The 17,265-nt window shown below is 31.7% G+C and overlaps 1 protein-coding gene and 1 long non-coding RNA gene across 2 annotated transcripts; one reads left to right on the forward strand and one right to left on the reverse strand.

Moving 5' to 3' along the window:
* Positions 1 to 1,880: 1,880 nt before the first annotated feature.
* Positions 1,881 to 4,189, reverse strand: LOC112492193 (uncharacterized). The gene is made up of 3 exons (XR_007242232.2): positions 3,925 to 4,189; positions 3,725 to 3,831; positions 1,881 to 2,142 (listed from the first exon to the last, which is right to left on the reverse strand). It is a non-coding gene; the product is annotated as an uncharacterized LOC112492193 (long non-coding RNA).
* A 1,081-nt stretch (positions 4,190 to 5,270) lies between these two features.
* On the forward strand, positions 5,271 to 6,266 carry LOC132803059 (selenium-binding protein 2-like). Its single transcript, XM_060815242.1, has 2 exons — positions 5,271 to 5,559; positions 6,102 to 6,266. Exons 1-2 carry the CDS (start codon positions 5,403 to 5,405, stop codon positions 6,194 to 6,196), a joined length of 252 nt encoding a protein of 83 aa, XP_060671225.1. The 5' UTR covers positions 5,271 to 5,402; the 3' UTR covers positions 6,197 to 6,266.
* Positions 6,267 to 17,265: the final 10,999 nt, after the last annotated feature.

Consider the following 17,265-nt stretch of genomic DNA (forward strand, 5'->3'; position numbering starts at 1 on the left):
TCCACGATTGCACCCGTATTTATCTTCCCTTTATCTACTGTTATCTTCTGGATTTATTTATTTCTTATTTGTACTCCTGGACTTTGTTGATACTCTTAGAATGCTCTTATTTTAGATTTGAGACTCAGTAGAGACCATGGTACTTATGCGTGTAGTTATGGCCTGTAGTATAGTAGGTCGGTTGTAGACTTTACGCTGTTGTGGATTTATTTTATTTTTTTATATACATATTGAGGTATTACTATTATCGCTTGTGTTTGTTGTCCACGTTTTAAGATGAGGTTCCATTAGATATTCTCTAGGGATTGTCCAGTAGGACTTCACTAGGCGGAGCCACCCGGGGGATTCTAGGAAGGTTCATGGGGCGGGTCCTATCAACTTGTGAAATATGCCAATTAAGAATTCAAGGGAATGCCATGTCCGGCAACTTCTTTCCAAATGCTTGACCTAACGAAGGAATTGTCTCAAAACCCCAAATCTGTCAAACAATTAATTAATAATGAATAAGTAAAGAAATACACACCATAAATACAAGTGTAACAAACTTTAAATAATAGTGTAATAAACTTACCATGAAAGCCAAAGGAAACCCACAAACACTATAACTCTATGACTTGTTTAAAGCCATGGATTCTCTATGCTCAAAAGCACTTTTCAACGATCTAATGGTGGTGGTATATGATAAAGTACCCCATGGATAGTTATTGAAGTACTCTAAATCGTCCACCATCTCCAAGTGATTATGGGGTGCGATGGCCATGCTTTCTTTGCCTAGAAGAACCGTCTCTAGGAAATATAATAAAGCCAACTTCAATCTATCATCGTCGGCTTCATCATCGTCTTGACACTGTGCGGTCATGAAAGCTTCATTTATCTCCGAGTTAGTGATCTTTCGTTTTCTGCCAAAATACATGTCACTAATACGAGTAGAGATGTTAACTCCCTTATTGGGTTCATAACCAAACCGTAGACCTGTAATTATGGTAAAGTCTCTCCGCGTAAATCTAGCACCACGCCCTCCAAAATTGAATACCATAGAATTCTTGTCGTCGCAAACACACTGCCTATACAGCATGCTGTTGACGATGTGGCCACTAAATTGTATCTCATTGGCCTTCAAAAAGTGGCCAAAATAGTTATCCTCGAACTTCTTTATTTGGGCTGGAGTCAGCTTGAACTTAATATCCAACACGGCTTTCTAGAAGTTCGATATACAATTAACCTTTGCCCTCGATATCTCTGAGTCCTAAAATCTTCGTTGGTAATCTGAATCCATTTATCTGCAAATCAAATACAACAAAGCATAACACATGGAGGAAACATTTTTTCCGACATGAGGAAAGCCTGGAGGCAAATTTTTCAGCCTGGAGGAAAAAATTTCCTCCTGAAGGAAAAGTATTCCGCCAAGCGGAAAATTTTTCAGAACCTAAATGACATACACCAAATGGAATTTGTGCAAAAATATAATGAAAATGGCTAAAGAATCTTTTTGAACCAGCACATATGTGGATCTAAAAGCTACAATATCTTCTATATATTAGTGTACCTTATACATTAGGAAATAAACCAACCATGGGGATGTGACATTGCTTCCTAAGGATAACCTATAGTTCTAACACATATATTATGGTTTCACATTCAAACCTCCCATGAAATTCAAACAAAAACACAACTTCATAATAGTTTTAATTTCACATTTCACATTCTAACCATGCAACACAAACATTTCCGTCACACCAAATAACACAATATTATAAGCATAGCTCATAATGACAAAGGTTCAAAATTGAGCAATTTATAAAGAGATGACTTATCATCTCTAAAATAATCCATCATGGAAATTATCAACAATTCTGAAGAACCATTCAACACAGTGCAAATAAAGATTCTCAGATTAGTTCGTTACATTAAAGCGAAATTAGTTTACAACATTTTTCTCTTTTGTTTAGAGAAGCAACTTACATTAATGGGGGACAAACTGCCACTAATGCTTCTCTATCTATTTATATATATATATCTCTCTCTCTCTTTCTCTATCTGTGTAAGTGTGTGTGTAATTTTCTCAGCAAACACTTGTAACTCTAACAATGGCAACTTTTGTGCTTCAATTTTCTGCTCAGTCCATCACTTGCTCCTCCAATGCTGAAAAATATAGAAAATCAATATTAGTAAGGATCCCAACAAATCTTTCGTTCGACAACTACTAAAGATGAAAGGAAAATACTAGCACGTGAAGACAAATTACAACAACCTCTATATAAGATCAACAGGGGTAGAAAAATAAATGTAATACACAATTCATACATATTTCCAGTTGAAAAAATGCATATGTGAAAAGGAAATCCAACAAGTTATATGTTTTTCAATGTATGCTCAATGAATCCCAGAAAAGTAGAGAAGGAAATGTGTAGGCTAGATCCCAAAGGTATTGACCACAACAATGACAAGCAATTTCAATGATATAATACACCTACAATTCACAAATTGAATTAGAATAGGTTACTAATTCAGAAAAACCAATTAGAATTACAGGATCAACAATCCCATATACAAACAGTTTTCTAAGAGCAAAAACCATATTTGTAACTTATGTAACCTCTTTTTTCTATACATGTATTTTTAAACGACATCTAAATTTAAGCCACAGAAACATAAAGAGGTTAATTTCTAAATGACATCCTGTTTGCATAGCCTCTTAAGTTTATAAAAGACATGCATATTATAATTGCAAATACACAGCAAGAGGCTATTCAAAAAATCAGTAAACAACTGGATCTTCCTTGCATTGTTAAACCAGAAAGTTTACATGCTTAAGCAAGCAAAAATAATTTTCTATAAGATACTCTTATGGTGATTTTAGCAATCAAAATCTTCTCATTCTCAAGAAAATATCTCATTAATAGCTACAAGTGTTTGCTTTGTCACCCACAAAAATCAAGAAAAGGTTTCCTGAAACTAGAAATAAAGAAATCCATGGACCAAGAATAATATTATGCATATCAAGCTTTTAAAATCAAGTTATGGTATCTGTTAAGGGCCTGTAGAGAGTAAAAGAATGATTTCTTCACCTATATGCTTCAACTATAAATGATGAGTTGCACATCTAAAAACTTATTCAGGTACTTGGAGAAGAACATGCCAAATGCCTATAAAACACCCTAACCATTTCAATTTCACACTACTTCCTAGATATATATGCGTAGCACTGATGAATTCCCTTCCTCAAATCATCACCATATGGGCTAGACTAGAGAGAGTAATTGGCACCAACTTACACAATAAAATGAAACAGTCAACATCAAATATTCAGGCATGTTATCCAAAACAAAATGCCCTCAAAACCATATCAGACACAAACACAACCACTCTCATCATTGTCTTCATCACCATCATCACCTCCACACCCACCACCACCTTCACCACCACCACCTCTAATGCCGACGCTGGAGATCTCCTTATCAAACATAGACATCAACATCTATTTATTAATTATATGTAGAAAACTTTTTTCCTTATCAAACCTATAAGATCCAAAAAAAAAAAAAATCGACTAAAAAAAAAACCACTTTTTTTGGTACATAATGTATAAAAATGAAGAGGGAATAATAAGGAAAACAAAAACCCAGTTGAGAAGCGGAATCAAATTGAAAGTTTTTATAGGGAATAGGTGGAGATGTTAAAGTGAAGGTAAAAAAAATAATAATAATAAGAGAGAGAAACTAACCTTTGAAGAAGTTGGACTGTACAGCATAAACGACAGGAAAGGAGGAAGATTTCTGGATCCTGAGCTTCCTAGTTTGGACTTGTGAAAGCAGAGGTTGCTTCTTCAACCTTAATAACAAATCGGAAGAAAGGAACTGTGAGTAGAGTCGAATGGTGTGTTTTGAAAGGGAAAGGCTAAAAGAAAAAAGGAGCGAAACTAACCTTTGAAGAAGTTGGACTGTGCAGCATCAACAATGAAAAAGGAGGAAGATTTTTGGCTCCTTAACTTCGTAGTTTGGACTTGTGAAAGCAGAGGTTGCTTCTTCAACCTCAATAATGGATAGAAGGAAAGGAATTGTGAGTAGGGTCAAATGGTCTATTTCAAAAGGGAAACGAAAGCCTTAGCTTTGTTTGAATGGTATGTTTCGAAATGGAAAATTAAAGCCCTAGTGTGTTTGAAGGCCTTGCTGTGTTTCAAAAAGGAAAGGGAAAGGGAAAGCAGAGAAAATAATTGTTTTGGTAGGGAAAAAAAGATTTAAAAAAAATAGTAATAAAGGGTAGTTTAGTACGGATGTCCTAAAAGGTCGCTAGTTTTTTTTTTTTAAAAAAAACAAATTTGTCATTTTTCAAAAAACCATTTACGGGATGGCTACTTTTCAAAAAAAACCCAATGGAAAAACTTGAAAGTTTCTTACTATTGCAAGGACCACTAGGTTTTTTTAATCCTTTAGAAAACAATGCAATGCTTTTATCAAATATATATATATATATATGAGATATTATAAAGATAATAAATTGAATTTATATATTAAATGATAATTTAAATTGTTATAATTTATTTTAATAAAAATAAATATTAAAATTAAAATTTAATATTATAATAATTATTAATGATGATAGATGATAAAATTAAAAAAATATAATGCTCCAAACTTTCTTTTTTTTCCCATAAAAAACGGAAAAAATTATTTCAATTTATATATATATATTAAGAGATTTCAAATTTTACACTTGAACATATTTTTCTTTTTTTTAATAAGAAAATAAATATTTGACAAAAAAAGAAAAAGGAAGTTTTAGAAATCATTTTACCCATTAAATATATATGTCCAAAGATGGGTATGGAAAGTTACAAATGGTCATGTCATAATTTATACACTCTCAGGATGATATTTATAAGTAGATATAATTGGAAATTTATGTAATATATATTCTTTTATTGTTTTCTCCTTTTTCTGAAAGTTTTTTTTCCCCTTGTAATAAGAAAATTAAAATAATTTAAATTTTTTTTTTGTTTGTTTACTATTTACAATAATTTTGAAAATTCAAGTGCACAAGTTTCCACGGAAAGGAAACTGCAAGCAGCGAAATTCCCGATACATCCCACCTGGACACTATCGTCCACTTGCACTGAGACAATAAGGTAGACTTTATACAAATCAAAACAAAATGTCATATGATAATCCGCCACGTCACGCAAACACTTGAGAATCTGAGCGAATCGTAATCTGCCAGGTCAATAGAATTCTGTAACCGATTTTCCCTTGTTGGATAAGTACTCCATGCATGTGAGTTTTCTCTGTGTGTTTTCATTTCCTTTTTCGTCCTCTTCTTCTTCTCTGGGAGAGAACCAGAGTGTGTGTGTGTGTGTGTGTGTGTGTGTGTGTGTGTGTGCGCGTGTGTGTGGGAGAGAAAGAGATATGGCTACGGATGTGGTGGGTTCGGAACATGGGTCGGCGGGGAAGAGGCAGGGCATTGAAGAACATGGTTGCTGTGCTGGACCTGGCTATGCTTCACCTCTCGACGCCATGGCTGGTCCCAAAGAAGCTCTTTTCTATGTCACCTGCGTTTACTCTGGTTCATCTCTGCTTTTTTACTTTTTTTGGTTTTCTTGGTTGTTTTTTGATCCTTGGCTTGTTTCTGATTTCAGTATGTTTTGGGTTGAGATCGAAAACAGAAGAAGGTGTTTGATTTTTTTTTTTTTTTTTTTTTTTGAGTCTGATGAAATTATTCTTGTTGGATTGCCTAAGAGCAAGTCGAATAAAATTTGGGTCTCTGCTATTTCTGTTGCTATGATGATTTTTTTATTTTTTATTTATTATTATTATTTTTTACAAAAGAAGTTTCAATATTTAAATTTGTTTCATTGCCCCTTTCCTTTGATTTGATTTGATTTTAATTTTGCTTTGTTGATTAAAGCTACATATTTTGCCCTTTTGCTTTTTGCTTTTAGCTTTTTCCTTAATCCAATAATTTCATCCTATTTTCTAGACATTTGCTTTTGTTAAGTTGTGGAAGCTACTCTGGAATTATGTTTTCATAATTTTTTTCCCTTTTTTTTTTGGGGCTTTGAAACTCGTACTGACTTTTATTTCTTATGCTCCAATATTTATATATAGGAACAGGAAGAGAGAAGCCTGATTACTTAGCAACAGTGGATGTTGATCACTTCTTATTTGAAAGAAGTGAATTTGTAAAGGTTTATAAACCATGACAAATCATTCTTTGTTGCTATTATATCCAATTTAGCCATTATACCAAATATGGAGTTTTTAACCTGAATATATTTAACTTTGAATTTTTTCAAACCCTGAAATTAACCGTTTTGAAAAGGTTTCAATGTTATAAAAATGATCATCACTATATTTGAATCCTCCTCTAATGTACATTTGGATAACGTGAGATTGGATACTTGATAGCCTCCCAATGTTTGCACCCACCCATATCGATCGTCACATATTTATACCATAACATATAACATATCAAAATATGGTCTACACCATGATTAAAGACGGCCACATATATCCCATTGAATATAAGAGATTCCAATCAATTTTAGTTGGTATTGATTGAGTAACCAATTTTCATATAGAACAAATTACATATAAAGATTCATTAGTTTGAAAGATCCTCTAGTCTTTCAGTGCAATACATCATTATTGACTCGAGATGACTTAACTAGTCATGCCAATCATGAATTGCAACACATCATTATTGATTCAAGATGACTTAACCAGTCATGCCAATCATGAATGTCTTTGTATCATAAAATAATCAACATGAATCCGAAATAACAATTCGCTGCAAAATTTTAGCACTTACAAATACAACATATAATGCATAATTATAAATCTCTTTTGATGTTTGTATCTCTTTTGGAGCATGTCTTGTATAAAACTTCCAACCTAGTAGAGCATGGTCTAGCAAAAAAATCCCATCTCAATGTCATTTGAAAAACAAAGAATGATAGGACATGTATTACATAATGAAATAAAACATTACTTCTATGCTATCTTGTTGGAATACATGATCCATGATGTCAGGACCCGTTCAGAATTCCTTCCTCGGAACCCCAGACAAGTCCTGATCCCAGGGAAACCCTACCGGACCCTCCAATGGAAAATCCGGCAGAGCCTCCCCTAAGGGATGGACTTACCACAAATTACCTACACTGAAAATACACTTCTATAGTCACCCCCTTATTCCTCCCACAGAACTACAAGTTGTTCCACAAATTTCAGCACTTCTCAACAATAACAACAGTCCAGTGCATAAATAAAACATAAGTGTCCCAATAGTATACAGAGCTTTAAGAAGTGCTAATCAACATAAATACAACAAGGATGAAAGAAATAATACACTAAATTGAAAAAAGTACAGAAGTACTTCTCGAAACACAACAGCAGCGGAAAACTTGGTTCGCTCCGGAAGAACGTCTACCACCACTTGCACCTAAGGGAACGGAACTTAAAAACATGAGATGCTAATCATCTCAATGAGTGACCATAACTACTGAACACTTTTAATGATAATAAAATAATAATAATGATAACAATTAAGGGAATTGAATAAATACCAACAATAAATAAATAAATAATAATAACTGTCGAAAATAATAATTTCCCTCAAAACTCTCACCAATCGCTCCGTTTGAAATGTTCCCTTTTTAAAACCTTTTCACAAAACCCGATGTACGTGCCTCCCAAAAACCAAGGGATTAAACTATTTGATAAACAATAAATAAATAAATACATACCCCAATATATTTAATTAAAATGTAATAAATTATAGTAAATAATTTTTGAACACCTTTGGGGTTTAAAACATTATTTGCAAATTACACCTGACACACCACACCATATACCAGTGATGCCCTCCGATACCCAGCGTCTCGAGTACCGACTGCGCGGGGGGTTAAAGAGAGAAACCTGCAAACGGCACTTCGGCGTCCCGACAGTACCGCTGCTGAAACCATCTCCCGGCCAAGGAGGGGGGCGGCTGTGGCCAATAATAAACTTGCCTGCCCACGGTCCAATGGCAACAACGGGAGAAATAATAACCGCGCACTAAACCACATAATACCTGCGCGCTACCACGTGTCCATACACCAGAACACCAATACTGTATGAGTGCGTCTAAAAATAAACATTATTATTAACCAACCGTACCGTTTTCCAAAATTACCGTGGGAAATACATCAAAATTTCACACTTCCCATCCCATATATTTTTATTTAATAAACCGGTACGAAACATTGATAACCAACAAACCACAATTTCCTCGAAGTACGAGATGCAACCATAAAAATACCGCGGGCATAATTTATAAAATTTAAACAAATATTTTCGTAAAATATTTAACCCAATTATGTCCGAAAAATTAATACTGAAAACCACGTACAAATATTACCGAAATACACTTTGCTCATGCATAATAAATTAAACCACAATAAAACCATAATTAAATCACACCACATGAGCATAATTTAAATACCAATTTAAATACCAAATAAACATAATTAATTGCCCAAAATAATTTTTGAAGGTGGGTCACTCACCTTGAGCGCGTAAATCAACTAAGATCCTCCTCGGGATCAACTCCACCACCAGTACGCGCACCTAAACAACTACAGTGTACCAACCAAAAATATTAATATTTTATTCGAGTAATTCCCAAATGGGTACCCGGGGAGCGAACACCAAACGATATCTAAAGGTTACGAGTTGTATACCGAATCGAAGCTCGCGTGATGAGGATCACGGATTCGGTCTTACTTTCCGGTGATCGGACCCGACGGGATCGGAATTTCGCCGGAAAGCTTTTCGGGTTTCGGCTCCGCAATTCTCCCAAACCATAGCGAATTGGTGGAAACGGATGCCGGATTCGGGTTCAGGAGGTCGAACACAGTGGACTGGAGCCGATCGGGAAACTGGGTACTCGCTGGAACAGTAATTTCCGGCAAGCTGCCGCGGTCATCGGCAACCGTCGCCGGCAGCGGCGCGTGCGGTGGCCGTTGGCTGTGATTTTTTGCAGATTTGTAGATCGTGGGGAGAGCAATCCAACGGGACCGGCGGTGAGGCAAACGGAGGTCGAACGGCGGAGAAATCACGGTTTGAAGATTTCCGGTCCCTTGCCGGAAAACGCTCCGATCCCGGCGCGTCGGTGGTCCGATGGCCGTAAAATTTGGTGGGTCGGCTGGACTTGAGGAGAGGATGAAGGGTGTCTGGCACGTGTGGCCGGAAAATGGCCGAAAATGGGTCGATCGGCGGTGGCTGACGATGGAGGGAAAAAGTCGCCGCCGATCTTCGAACGTCCGATCCGGGTGCGTCCGGCAGCCGATCGCCGTGAAACTTTGAGGTTTTACCTGAAATGGGGAGGGGAACCTTGCTGGCCGGTGCATGTACAGTAGATCGGCCGGAAAATTTGAAAAATTCCGGCGCCGGTCGGACTCTCTCTCTCTTTCTCTCTCTTCCCCGAGAATTTTATCCAATAAAAGCCACTATGTGACACGGTTCATGCCACGTGGACCAATCAGAAGCTGACACATGGCATTTCACTGTTCATCGACTCAAAACATTAAAATATTACGGTATCCGGCAAACTTCACGCGTCCATAACTTTTTAACCGGATATCCGTTTTAAGCGTGCCGCTAATCTGTGAACTCGTATCGACGAGCACTTCACAACCATGCACGAGTCAAACTCATTTCCCCATAAATAAAAAGTCAACTCCGGCATCCCTTGGACAGTTTGCACTTCAACTTGTTTTGCCCATAACTTTCAAACCGTAGCTCCGTTTTCGACGTGCTACTAGTCTACGAACTCGGGGCATCGTGCACTTCGCCACGGTACCCTGGTCAACTGAAAATTCCAACTGGAGCAAAAAGTCAACTTTTGACCCGCTCGATCAACGGTCAACCTCGGTCAACGTGTACGGATTCCGGTGCGATTTGGGACGGGGTGTTACACATGATGTATTGTTCATACAAGAAAATGTAATAAATTCAAGGTTTATAAGATTTAACATCATAAACACTACTATGAAGTACTGAACAATATAAAATCATAATAGCATATTCTACCAATAAAAATCTCTCTCAAAGCTTTTAACATAGAATTACAAATGTCTCTTTTCCCAATAGGAATTATATGCCAATGATATAATATAAAACATCTCAAAAATAATTAAATAAATATGACACGTATATATAATATGGAGACTAAATAGACTAACCAATCAGTTTTACATAGAATACAAAATCAATATTATTAACTTAAAGATAGATATATATGAAGTAACTGATTTCGAAAAAGAGGCATTAAAAAAAAATAATAACAGAGTATAGATCATCCAATCAATGGTATAATTATGGATGTATATAATCGGAAATCTTAATTTAATGCAAAAGATAATGGAGTATATATATAGAGTTAAGCTCAAAAAATATCTTTATTGTGGAACTAACATACAAAATTTTTTTTTTTCAATTTTTGGATTGCATCAAAAATTAAGATTTAAAATTATATTTATTAATTATCTGTTTTAATAGAGTTTTTAATGTATCACTAAGTTTATGTTTGATCATTTTTAAATTTTAAAATATAATTTTTGATCTTACTCAATACTATCAAAAATGTACCTAAGTAAAACGAACCTTAGTTGAGATTAATTATATATATATATATATATATGCAAACAATATGACAAATATATATGATTTAGCAATTAAAAAGAACAACAATTCTTAATTGGCAATAGTATATGTAGGACACATATTCATCACCAAATCAAATATATTGCACCACAGTACGTATGCCATGTATAGTGTATGTATATAATCAATTTAAAATATACATACAATGTGCAATAAGAAAATTAAAAGATATCAATGAATTTCGACAAGTAGGGAAAAGGTATAATATTCAGAAAGTTATATAACGGCAGATAGCGATCAAAATGATAACATATGTTATGTGAGCAATAAGAAATATACAAATTCACATAAATCATAAGGAGCTAAGTATAAAACCAAAATCTTCAAAGTACAGATTATAGACTACATACTTGTTGAAGATTTGTCCTTAATCTTGGTAAGAGGCTCATGAAAAACGCAAAATATATATATATATATATAAATATTAATTAACATCAAAATATATATATATATATATATATGCATTTTACAATAAAATATATAGATATAATCATATCCGAAATATAAAACTTAAAACGTAAAAAGTAAAAAGTAAATTAACAATTATATATTTTGGTTAATTAATAAGCGGGGATACATGCAGCAGGTTGATGCCCTTTGAAAACTTTACATGATTACGATTTGATAGAAGGGGAGAAATTAATACTTAATAAATTCATCTGAGGATATATAAACTAACTTGTATATATACAAGTGACTATAACAAAATGTAAAACATATATTCTATATGTCAAAACAACTTTCATCCATTTTATTATTATTATTATTATTATTATTATTATTTTTTGATAAATAACAACATTCATCCTTATAGAGAGTACGGTAGGTATATTATTCAATATTCATCGATCCAAATTAAGTATTAATAAAAACAAGCACTACTTACATTTTAGTGAAAAAAAAAAAAAAAAGGAAGCACTAATTATAAAATACATAATCGTAACTTATATATAAATACACACAACTCAAGTTTAAAGAAAAATATAGATCTACCTCAATTAACGAAAGATAAAACATGGTGCTTATAAAAATATACAAAATATAGAAGAAAAATAAAAGAAGAAAAGAATAAAGAAGGAGAGAATGATGATATTATTAAAAAATATGTGATTTACAATGTAAAGAAGAATCCTATTATTGATTTTTTTTATGATACAAATAATTACAATTAAGAAAAAATAATTAATCTAGAAAATACAAGATAAATTTCATCTCATAAATATCTTATCTAATAGGCATCCATAACTGATATTTTCATAACAAAAATCAATTTCTTTTGCGATAGAGCAAAATGTTGGACGGCACATGGTAAGCCTTAGACATATGTGGGTGGATTCAGCATATGGGTCCATACAAATAGAAATGTCGATGTGTCATATATCGGTCTCACCAATCTCAATATGCTGCTTGCTGCTACATATGGGAATGAACAAAAAAATCCCATGGTTCAATCATAAAAAAGAACCCAAAAAAAAATCTGATGGTACCAGAATTACATAGTCTTTCACTAACAAAAAAAAATGAAACCCAGTTCACCAAAAAAAAAAAAAAAAAATGAAACCCATATATGAGATCCATAAATTTTTTTTTATTTTTATAAATAAAGACCATATAGTTCCTATCCATAGAAAATTTGCAGTATATGGAAAGGGATTAGAAATAGAAGTCCTGAATACCATAATCCCACAAGTCACGGGACTAGCTGACCCATTTGAAGGCCCGAAAGGGTGGGTCAAGCTTTATCCCAAGTGCACGTCAAACTTTCACGTTATTCGAAGCATTCTTTAGCTATTGAAAAACCTATCCTCACACATCATTTCCTTTTTTTTTTTGCTTTTTTTGGTTTATAACTTTGAACGGTCTCCCATCAGCTCTCTAAGACAATATATTTAAAATTTAAATGATAATATAATATATTTCATTTATTCATATATTTAAAGAAATTTAACTAGACAGAGGTCTAAAATTTTTTAAGAGCATAGAAACCCATTGCTTGTGTGTGTGTCTTTTTTTTTTTTGTTTTTTGTTTTTAAGAAGGAAAAGTTTCTGTCAGAATTATAATGAAAGTAAAAATATAAAATGGCTTTTAATTTTTTATTTTTTTTTGGAACTGAAAAATGGCTTTTAATGCAATGAAATAGATTTTGGAAACAAATTATATAAACCAAACAAATATATATTTATTTATTTTATTTTCGTGATATAAACATATATTGAATAAACTTAAATATTTTTTTATAAAAATTAAATTATAAATTTTATTACAAAAAATTTTAATCAAATATTATCTGCTTCAAACATTAAACAGTACTAAATATTGTTCAATTGTTTTTCAATCCAATCCTATGGAAAAGCGCCATACATAAAATAAGTTGGATATGATCACATCCACAATTCATTAAATTTACAAACTTTACAAAATGGATATATACAATTGAATTCAAATTAAATTTTTAATATTAAAATTAATTTTAAAATTTTCTTCTTCTATTAGATAGTATTAAAGATTAAAATTTAAAATTATATATATTAATTATCAGATTTTTATTTTTTTAAATAGATTTTTATTGTGTTGTTAAATTTATATTTTTTTATTTTTTTATTTTAAATTTTAAATTTTAATATGATCTAAAAAATAAAGATCTAATACCTGATATTAAAATTATGAAATGGTTCTAATGTGAGTCTAACTCATATATATCTATTTGCTATATAATAATTAAATATATATAGAGAAAGAGAAAGAAAAAGTACTTTAATATGTTGAAAATTCCATTTTATGCTTAACATCTAATAAAATAGTTAGTGCTAAAAGTTGTTATTTATCAATTTTAATACTAGTTCATTTATTGAGGCGGCACTGTAATGAGAAAAAAAATAAATCAAATTGACCATTTATCACACATATATCTCACCTACAAAAATTTCCCTAGACCTAGCTACGACCATCAATTTCCTATTGGATGTGTGCAATATTTTCTTCCCTGAAATATAACATCAACCCAATTTAGGTATTGTCATCTTTAGATGATCACAATAAGCAAAAAGCTATATCCGAACCCGTATATTTGATTGGGAGAGAAGAAAATTAAAGCACAAGGTTGTTGCTTAATGTGGGTATTATCAGCTTTAGAAAACCCACCTTTTTTGGCTTGGATGCTGGGGGTCGTATTCTGCTTTGATTGGATCCTCCTTTGTCAATTTCGCTAGAGAATTTAACAAGGGGAAAACAAAAACACTGTCCCACTTCTTTTTTTTTTTTTTTTTCTTTAACTAAGAAATTGAATCTTCAATGCATCAATAATGTGGTTTGAAAATGATATACTTTAGAACTTTATATTTTATTATTAACTTCATATTTTATTATTGACTAAATGAGCATATACAAAGGTAAGATTAGTTTTCAAGGGAAAAAAAAAAAAAAAAAAAAAGTGACACGTAAGACTGAAAATCTATTGGTAATGTTTACTCTCTTCTATATGAGAGACCTTAAAAAACCATTGTTATCTCTTAGACAATAATTTTGATTTTAAAATTTTTATATTTTCAATAATCAACAATATTAGAGATAGCTAGTGTTCTTCAATATATAGAAAGGTTTAAAAATATTAAAATCCGTTAGAAAATGTTGAAATTATGAAAAAAAAAAAGTGAGAGAATTTAGCATTGATATGTCTAAGGAGTTTCAAAGATGACTGAATATCTAATTGTTCTTTTTTTTTTTTTTTTTTTTTTTTTGGGGGGGGGGGTGGTTTGAAAATTTAATTGTTCTTGTTAATCATAGAAGGAAGAAATATTTTATCACCCATAAAAAGAAAGAAAACAAAGGAAAAAGTCACTTTTTTTTTGTAGTGGAGCAAAATGTTAATGTCAAAAGAGATCAGATTTATTTATTTATTTATTTTATTATTATATATATATATATTTTTTTTTTTCTTGCCTTTACAAAAAGTTGTTGAACAGTACTCATTTTAAAACATTTTTTTCTTTCTTGTCCAACCAGAGAAAAAAGGTTCGGTGGAACAAACATATGATACCACTTAAATGTTTATGGGATATATGGTATGCCTTAGATATATATATATATATATATATTCATGAGACATATGATACCACGTAAATGTATATACATTTAAGGCATATCATATGTCTCATGAATATATATATATATATATATCTAAGGCATACCATATATCCGTTTCAGTGAAGAACTTTTTACCCATCAAAACAAAGGGAAATGGCCTTCTAACTAGTTAGACCAAGTTCCTGTTTGTTTGGTGAGACAACGACGGGATAGGACTATCATAACCCCAAAATGCTGTTTGCTGCAATACATAAGACATGGAATGGGATTAGAAATCCTGATGACCCCAGTAGTCCCACAAAACACAGGACTAGCTGACCTATGTGAAGAGGTATGTCATGCTTTATTTCAAATACACGTCAAACTTTTACGTCAGTTTGAAGCATTTCTAAGCTAATTGAAAACCCATCCTCATCCCGTCTTCTAACAGTTCCATTTATTTATTTATTTTGAACAGTGTTATGTTAATATAGTTAATGATAATATAATATATTTTTTTATTTATTCATATATTTAAAGAAATTTAATTATATAGATGTCTACTATTCCTCGCCCCCCCGCCCCCTTTCGTTTTTTTAAAGAAAAAGAAAAGTTTCTGTCAAATTTGTAAAGAAAATAAGTGAAAAAAAAAATGGCTTTTAATGAAGTGAAATAATTTTTTAAAACATAGTATGTAAACCAAACAAATAAATATTTATTTTGTTTTATTTTTGTGATATAAACATATATTGAGTAAATTAATATTTTGAAAAAAATAAATTTATATTTTTTGTTATAAAATATTTTAGTCCAATTTTTTCGACTAAATATTCTCCAATCCCGTCCTATCCAAAATCATAATTCTGTCATATCTTACACATCAAAACAAATTCTAAAATATATTACATATGCAAAATGCATAAGCCTGCACCATTTATTATTAAATACTTAATTTGAGAATGATGGGATATAAATATATAAGCATAAAATTGTCCAAAGCAACTATTTTTGGCTTGGATGCTGAGATTGTGTTTTGCTATGATTGGATCAAATGGGAATTTTTTGTCTCCTTCTTTTTGTTTGTAACTCTGTCGCACCAATTATAAGTAAACATTTTATTTAAAATTCCAACTTATCTTCCATTTATCTCACTTTTTTACTCCGTTTTCTGACTTTGTTTTTGGTTTCTATACAATCTCAACGCAATAGACTTGTGCCTTCTCAATTAACGAAGACACCACTGCATTAACTGTTGGGTCAAAAAAAAATGCTTCATCAAGCATCTGCCATTCTTTCACCCACACCCAGCAAATGAGCTATTAAAACTTTTTTTTTTTTTTAATTTAGTTGAAACACTTTTTTAATTTTTCGAAAATTATTTTCCAACACCTTCCATACCTTTTTTTTGTTACAGTGAGAAGCCACTGACACTGTTTTTTATTTATTTATTTTTATTTGTAAAGATACAAATGATCTTACAAAAATTAAATTAAAATTAATTTTATTAGCTTATGAATCTTTCTAATTGGTTCAATATTTAACTTAATAAATTATGGCTGTAGATGAAAGCCTTTTTTTTTGGATAAAGTAGAGGTAGCTTTATATATATATATATATATATTGACAAAAAGATAAAATTTCTAACATTTAATATAGTCCCATTTTTTTTATTATTGTTATTACCACGCATCATATAAAACTGACTTTAACTAAAAACATCGTTAACTTTTCTTGCCATGTATACAATGAAAAACCACACCTTAAGAAACAACTATAAATCATCTAGCTTACAAACCAACATCACGAAATTATTTTTTAATTTATGACCCTATTTAGTAAAGAGATGGCACGATTTTATGTAGAGTTTTTTTAATAGATGCTACCATTTACCGAAACCAATTACACAAAAATTTTAAAAAATATATATATATATACATATATTGTTTAAGTGTGATAATATATTTATATATATAATTTAAACCAATATCTATAAGCCAATTTGATTAATTTTATGTCACTAGCCATTCTGCACATTGCAGCTCATAAGTTTATTTTAACAGTACCACGCATACTTAAACTACTATTATTTTTAGTTCATGATTTTTAAATGATTAAAAAAGATTTGGAAAATAAGCTACTTTTATAATAGTTCGATAATAGAAATTAAAATGATTGATTAGAAATGTTTAAATAATCTTGTATATAAATTATGATTTTGTATTCACTTTCAAAATATATAACATAAATCTCTGAGAGCTATGAACACAGTTCATGCGTGGAAAATTACGTTTGTAGTAATGGGTTTGAGAGTTCTTATAATACCAGTTGGAGTAAAAGCAAATAATAAATTTCCCTTTTCCTCTACTTCTAAGTCTCTTCCTTCTCCACTGCCTCCTAGCCTTATTCTTCCATCACATTCGTTAAGTCATTTTGTTAATAATTTGGATAAATACACAAAATATTGTACTTGTGTGCTGCAAAAATGTTGCCATATACAGAGCAAAC

Source organism: Ziziphus jujuba, chromosome 3 (genome assembly GCF_031755915.1).
Source record: "Ziziphus jujuba cultivar Dongzao chromosome 3, ASM3175591v1".
In the NCBI taxonomy this organism is placed as follows: domain Eukaryota; kingdom Viridiplantae; phylum Streptophyta; class Magnoliopsida; order Rosales; family Rhamnaceae; genus Ziziphus; species Ziziphus jujuba.

What these genes read in the sequence shown, in the direction of transcription:
- LOC132803059 (XM_060815242.1), top strand. Translation starts at nt 5,403, where the DNA reads ATGGCTACGGATGTGGTGGGTTCGGAACATGGGTCGGCGGGGAAGAGG. An exon ending in TGTCACCTGCGTTTACTCTG is followed by an intron (nt 5,560 to 6,101) that starts GTTCATCTCTGC and finishes ATTTATATATAG; the next exon opens with GAACAGGAAGAGAGAAGCCT.